The 3,267-nt window shown below is 34.1% G+C and overlaps 1 protein-coding gene across 2 annotated transcripts; it reads left to right on the top strand.

Annotated features, from left to right (window-relative positions):
- The first annotated feature begins 1,127 nt into the window (after nt 1–1,127).
- LOC110035026 lies at nt 1,128–2,686 on the top strand. Of its 2 annotated transcripts, XM_020739275.1 has the most exons (3): nt 1,128–1,362; nt 1,894–2,069; nt 2,160–2,686. In XM_020739275.1, exons 2-3 carry the CDS (start codon nt 1,904–1,906, stop codon nt 2,369–2,371), a joined length of 378 nt encoding a protein of 125 aa, XP_020594934.1. In that variant the 5' UTR covers nt 1,128–1,362; nt 1,894–1,903; the 3' UTR covers nt 2,372–2,686. The 2 variants fall into 2 exon arrangements, with proteins under 2 accessions (XP_020594934.1, XP_020594927.1); XM_020739268.1 differs by having other exon boundaries at nt 1,894–2,686.
- The last annotated feature ends 581 nt before the right edge of the window (nt 2,687–3,267 follow it).

The raw sequence follows: 3,267 nt of genomic DNA, 5'->3' as shown, positions 1-3,267 counted from the left end.
ATGTGAGATTTATGCATGATAATGAGCAAGTTAATGATGAGTGATGGCTGGGAAAAAAAGTTAATGGCCGAAGATGGGGTTAATGGTGATAATGAAGTGGCTAATTTAAGCAAATATAGGTTTCAAGTTTAGGGGTTTTTGGTATTTATTACATAATACCCCCTAAAAACTTATCTTGTCATTCCTCTCCCTTCTCATCTTCTTCCTGAAACCTTAGCTTACGTCCCTCTCCGCCTCTTCCGGTTTCGCCTAGAAGCATCACCTACATGACTGAACCCTCATGATTCAATTATGGTTATAGCTAGCTGGGAAAATAATAACAGGATCGAGGGGGTACAGTGATTTGTGAAGCTCACCTCTATCCCCTTCTTTCTCTCTATTCCTACCCAAACCATTGAGACAAGTAACCCTCATCCAAATCCTATAAATCCATATTCTAAAGGGATTTACAAAATCCTGAATTTAAGGCAAAAAAGAGGGAACATGAGATTTAAGAACATGTTTGGTTGCAAGTAGGATTTAATAAAACGCGTAAATCTGGATTTATCAATTCTTAAGTACGCTAAATTTTGAAAATTATTTCGTATGTTAGTAGTAAACCCCAATACTATTCGACAAAATTAGAAGGCCTTTAATAGGATTCATCTGAGTGAACATTTAGAGATAAATAAAATCCAAAGCATTAACATAAAAAAAAAATGAATTTATCTTACTAAGAGATTAAATATAAAAGCACAATTCAATATCCAAGATAGCAAAGTGCATAAATAAGGGGCACTAATATTAATTAATAATTGATTATAAAAGTTAATTGCTAATAATTTTTTTGACTAACTAATTACTTATTAAACAATAATATAACATTAATCACATATTATTTAATTAATTATTAACTATATAAATTAATAATTAGTTAGCATTTTATTAAACTATAAAAAGTTAATATATATTTTATCGATTTATTTACTATTAAATGTCTATATTTAAATTTACATAACTATTATTATTTTGAAAATATATGAATTAATTATTAATTTTTAATTGTTAATCAATAAAATTAATAAAATTAATAAAATTAATAAGATTTAATGAAAGTAAATTAAAACCACAAACCTCTTCCCCCCAATCATCGCCTAGATTCTACCTTTCGCTCAAACTTCATATCCCTTCCCAAAACCCTCGTTTATGTCACCCCCCTCCCGGCTTCGCCCAAAACCATCGGCTTCTTGAACGAACCCTCGCGATACAGTCACGATTAGAACTAGTCGGGAAGGCTACGACGGGATCGCGGCGTACAGAGACCACCGAAACTCCCATTTTCTCATCCTTCCGCTCCGCTACTACCAGAAACCATTGAAGAAGGTAAGCCTGTTTGCGGCATTCTTACTCGTTGCTCGTCCCGGATTTGCTAAATCCGCCAATTTACAGGATTGCCGGATTTATTGCGAATCGGCGTCATTTTGCGATATACGGGAGCTCAGGATTTACGAAGGAGTTTTTGGCTTTTTGGCTGGATTTAGCCTAGGTCATGCGTAAATCCCGATTAAAGCCGGCTACCAAATAGCCCGTAGGATTTAAAGATGTCATTTTTGCTGCTTGAAAGGATTTGGGTATATCTTGCTTAAATCCTACTACCAAATAGCCCATAGAGTTGCCATTTTAGCTGTTTGGCAAGATCTGCGTTAATGTTGCTTTAATCCTGCCGAAATCCTGCAGCCAAACTGCTCTAAAAACTGCTAAAAGGCCTGTTTATTTTTTCAGTTTAAATTTAAAGGTAAAAGCGGGGAGAAACTTGATTTAATATTATGTAGGATTTAAATTTTAGCAAGATTTACGTCACTTTTGTTGAAATCCTGCTCAAAATATGCTTAAAGGTCCTGATTTCTTTTTCAGTCTTGGAAGAATGGTGCCATCAAAGAACACTGAAGAAGTCAGCCAAAATGGATGTGGAGAAAACACACAGGTTGAAGAGAAGGAGTGGCTTGCCTCCCTCTCAGAGCATGAACTAGATTTTCTGATTAGTTTGAAAGATCTGGCTACTACACGTGCAAAGAATATTGGCCATGAAGGTTTGACTCAAAAGTTTGATCTCAAGGTGCTTCGTGCTCTTGCTTTTGTTTTGTTGGAATATTTTAAAGATCGGCTAATAAATATTCAAGGTGTTCCAGCGGACAAATTGTTGGCATCTTTAAGTGATTGTAGATTGCTTGATCTAAATTATGATGGAAATCCTGATACTATAACCTCTGCATCTAAGTCATCCAATAAAGACATTAGTTTTGTCAGTTCAAAGCGAAAGCGAATGTGGGATGGCCTTAAAGAGGACGCATCCTTCAGTAACAAGAAACAGAAAAATACAGATGGCGCTTAAATTGGGAAAACTATTGTGAATTCCATGGAGTAGAGCACAAGTGATGTAAAATTTATTTGGCTTCAATTATTGGAAAAAAATATTTAGAGCTTGATGTATGTACTTAAATGTGTAGATGCTGAAATGAAGTTTTTTCCATTCATGAAGGTGATTCCTTTTCCTGCTTCGTATGCTTAATGGATATCCACATCACCTGCTCTCATTGTTTTATTTTTATCTATCCATTGAGACCCAAAAAAAAAAAAGAAAAAGAAAAAAAAAATCTATTGGCATTGCCTATGTATAACTAGAAAGATGACATGACAAAAATGGTGCGGTGGAAAATAAATCTTGAGAGAAGATGTTAATCATGCTTTGGGTAATGTAATGTTTTTTGTTTACATTTCTAGTTTTTCCTTTGTTAGAAAGAATTACTACAATGAACTGATTTTTTACCATCCATCTGAAGCATGAAATGTGTAAAGATTGAGCTGTTCCAGGTTCATTTTTACGAGTTTTTCATTTGTTTTTTTCGATTCAGTTTGTGCTTGCTGCACTCCTCATATAAACTTTTATACTCTGAAAAGGGGAGATAAATAGGTTAATAAGGAATACTATTATGTGAACACTCAATCTCATGACTTCATCAGATTGAAATGATGTCAGTTTCTCTCAGGATGCAGCGGATCTTTCTTGTTATATTAATTTGTCATATTAAAGGACTAAGTTGGAGGAGTGGGATGGTTTGCACAAATCTGCTATGTCATGTGATTTCAAACAACACAAAACCAGAATTATTCTTATAGATTGCCTTCATGATCCATCTCACACATTAAATTAAAAAAGTTTTTAATTATGTTGTTTAAAAATGTTGATTATTTATTGTTAAAGAGCGCAATCACGGCTTACTAATTGAG

Source organism: Phalaenopsis equestris, unplaced genomic scaffold (assembly GCF_001263595.1).
Source record: "Phalaenopsis equestris unplaced genomic scaffold, ASM126359v1 Scaffold000002, whole genome shotgun sequence".
NCBI classification, from domain to species: domain Eukaryota; kingdom Viridiplantae; phylum Streptophyta; class Magnoliopsida; order Asparagales; family Orchidaceae; genus Phalaenopsis; species Phalaenopsis equestris.
Note: the sequence above shows the minus strand (reverse complement) of the source record. Positions and strands in the feature narration are given on the sequence as shown.

Bases quoted from the DNA above. Each gene is read 5' to 3' on its own strand.
- LOC110035026 (XM_020739268.1), top strand. From the start codon at position 1,904: ATGGTGCCATCAAAGAACACTGAAGAAGTCAGCCAAAATGGATGTGGA.